The sequence below is a fragment of the Olea europaea genome, unplaced genomic scaffold (genome assembly GCF_002742605.1).
Source record: "Olea europaea var. sylvestris unplaced genomic scaffold, O_europaea_v1 scaffold12823, whole genome shotgun sequence".
NCBI classification, from domain to species: Eukaryota; Viridiplantae; Streptophyta; class Magnoliopsida; order Lamiales; family Oleaceae; genus Olea; species Olea europaea.
In genome coordinates, this window is record NW_019230279.1 from 1 (window position 1) to 3,192 (window position 3,192).

The 3,192-nt window shown below is 38.3% G+C and overlaps 1 protein-coding gene across 1 annotated transcript; it reads right to left on the minus strand.

The window, feature by feature from the left end:
- Positions 1–15: 15 nt before the first annotated feature.
- Positions 16–3,186, minus strand: LOC111374743 (CRS2-associated factor 2, chloroplastic; the record flags this gene model as incomplete). Its single annotated transcript, XM_022997480.1, has 5 exons — positions 16–743; positions 878–1,005; positions 1,625–1,850; positions 1,973–2,100; positions 2,520–3,186. Coding segments are annotated over 5 exons (1,329 nt in total), but the record flags the coding sequence as incomplete, so codon positions are not given.
- Between the last annotated feature and the right edge of the window lie 6 nt (positions 3,187–3,192).

Consider the following 3,192-nt stretch of genomic DNA (forward strand, 5'->3'; position numbering starts at 1 on the left):
TCTCAAAGTATTAGTCCATTCTGCTGTATATTACTAAAACTAAAATAATTTGCAATCAAACATCTAATGCAGAGCAGCAATCTTAGATTATATTAAACAAAAGTTGTCTGAACGGCCAAATTAAGCTCCCTTTATGGTAAATCTTGGCAGCTTTAGTGGTCAATAACCAACTATATTTTTGTACTTGGGTGATACAACCCTTCCATACTGAAAGAGGTGACCTCTTAAATTTTCAGTACACACACACTTTTTCCCCTACCGGTCCTACTCTCTACTTCAATGAACGACACATTAGAATAAAAATTAGAAACTGAAAACGTACAGCACATCATTTATAAAAAGAAATTTTTGAAATAGTCGAGCAGAATTAATCGCTAATTTGCAAGTTGAGGTATGAAAATGAAAGAGAAAAAGGTTTAAGTTTCCTAACCAATAGTTCATGCATGACAATTATTGAAAGATTGCCCCCGAAAAATCCCAGGTCCCACAAAAGAAAAAATAGTTTTAATACGTCCATTAGAAAAGAAATTGTAGAAAAACTGCAAGGCAGTAGCATAGCAATGTCAGCAATTGCATTCACATGTGATTATAGTTCCACAAATACCTGAGTTACTGGTAACACTTGCAGTATAAGACGGTTTTACATTAGGAGTTTCATTCGAGTACATAGATTTCCAGTCTTTTCCCTTCCACATCAATATTTGTTCGTCATCGAAAGATAAAAGTACACATGGAACCAGTTCCTATCATTGAAGAAAAGGTGAATGAGTTAGAAGCAATTATCGCATTTATTTATTCTGGAGAGTGGGGGAGGGGGTAAAAGAGGAGCAAATATGCTACCACAAATGATCATGGTAGGTAATAAACAAATACAAACCTTCAGCTTAGCTCCTATCTTCTTGTAATCACTAGCATCCAGGCCTTTGCAGTCAATCTTCACCAGTGGACATCCTTCAAAAGCAGTTCTCACATCCCTCACCAGGGAAACATAGACTCCATTTTTGGCTGTTGTAAGAGAAAGAAAGTCGAATACAAGTAAATAATTGAAAAGATACAGAGATCAAGTAGTTCTAATTTAAAAGGAAAAGAAAGCACAACATTCATGTAATCTGAGCTTGTGACAGATATCAAACAATTAAAATGTCTTTACACAGCTGACTATAAGTATGTTTACGGACCCTCATGAAATAGAGAGGACTGATAAGAAGATTCTCGAGAAAATGTGGTCTACATATGACAGATGGGAAAGCGGCCTCACTGCAGAAGGGAAGAAGCATAACAAGAAACAGTTCCATAATCTCTCTCTGTCTCTCTTTGAAAACAGTTCCATAAAAGACAGCTTATCATTGGAATATATGAGCCGCCTGGTTTTAAAAATTAGAGACACAACCCAAGCATAAAGCCTAATCCCTAGATTTTTAGTAGATTTTGATAGAAGCTGATGAATGTGTGGTTGAAAAATTGTGGGACTCATAGAATGTGGTTAAAATTAATTGTTGACTTTGACCTAGATTAAAATCTAGATTTTAATTTGTACCAAACAGGGTGTAGAACTTTCCAGACCAAATGAAAACAAATTCTCGAGCACAATATATATCTATTGCAAGAGAATTTAAAGAATTACCTAATTTACATATTGGAAGCAGACTCCTTCCTTTAATTCGTAAATCCTCGGCCTCTTCTTTTGTCAACCCCTCTGGAGTTTCTTGTATGAGTTTCGGATAAACTGGTGCAGCCGGTTTCCAAAGCATCACAGGTAACTTTGGACGTTTTTGATGATCATAGTTTCTGCCACGGAAAAGATACACTACTCCACCAACCCGATTAATGATCTTTCCACTGGTCTTCTCCTACAAGAATAGGAAACAACCAATTAAAAAGCTGGAGGGGAAAATATATCACTTTTTAGAGATCCATACTTAGAACTAGAATAATAGATTGAACATAATTTAAAGTAATGCCAAAGTAGAACCTCAAGGCAACGACATATGTTGTCCATATCAACAGTTGGAACACCCAAACAGCGAACTTTACAAACGGGTTGTCTCCTCCAATGTGTATGTATCAACTCCAACATATTATGAGTTAATCCATCCCTACCTACAGAATCCAATATATAAATGAATAAACGCCCTTCACAACCTTGAAACCTAATCCACAAGTAAAAATATTCAAATTTATACCACCATCAAAGCTAACAAGGTTTCCTCTCCTAATCAACACAACAGGGTAATTGGATATGTAACTTCAATCATGAGATTCATGACATACACTTTCAAAAACACGAAAGAGAGAAACCTACAGAATCTCACCTTCCAATTTATGGTATGGATGTCCAAAAAAACTAACTATATCAACGCTAAAACAACTTAGGCAGAACTCAACAGCTACATGCTAAGATAATGCCGAGTAATAGAAAATATTGACTGCCTCAAAACTTCACCAAGATCAAAACGTCAAAATTAATACCGTACTCTTCAATCCCTATAAGGAAAATGATTGAAGAAACAAAAACTCACCCAAATTCACCTGTCTATTACTAGAGACACAAGGTTTTAACAGCTCCTTGATCTCCGCTCTCGTCAATGGCTCCCCCAACACCTCTTCACGCGGCCTTATAATAACCTTCCCCAACTCATAAGCCCTGAACATTTTAAATCTTTTTTCACCGACGTTTCCATTTACCTTATTTTCAACAACACCCAACGGCTCAAAGAGCTTAACATTTCTCTTACTCTTTTTCATGGGCGCTTTACCCGTCCAAGGCCGGGACATGGTGGGTGGTTCAAAAGGCAAAAAAGCCGGTTCACGCATAGCCAAAGGCTGCGCCTTTGGCACCTCTGAATAACTGTACATAAATTCAAATGGGGCATCAGGTAAATAATACGAAATTCCAGAATTCCCGACTATAATCTCACGGCTTTCGCCATCGGGCGGGGTTATTTTCTGTCCGGGTTTAATGGGCTTGTAGTACTTGGAATTGTGGTGATGGGTTTTGAAGGCGGGGCTAGACTTGGAGGTGGAGGGGGAACTTGATGGGGGTAAAGTGCGGTGGCGTTGCTTTTGGATTCTTAGTGGAGGAGGGTATTTGGGAATAGGAATGGGGGGTTTAGGGGAGGGGCTGGGGTTGGAATCACTGGATGGGGGTGGGGTAGTGGGGAGTGTTGAGAAGAGGTTTACTCCGGACAATAC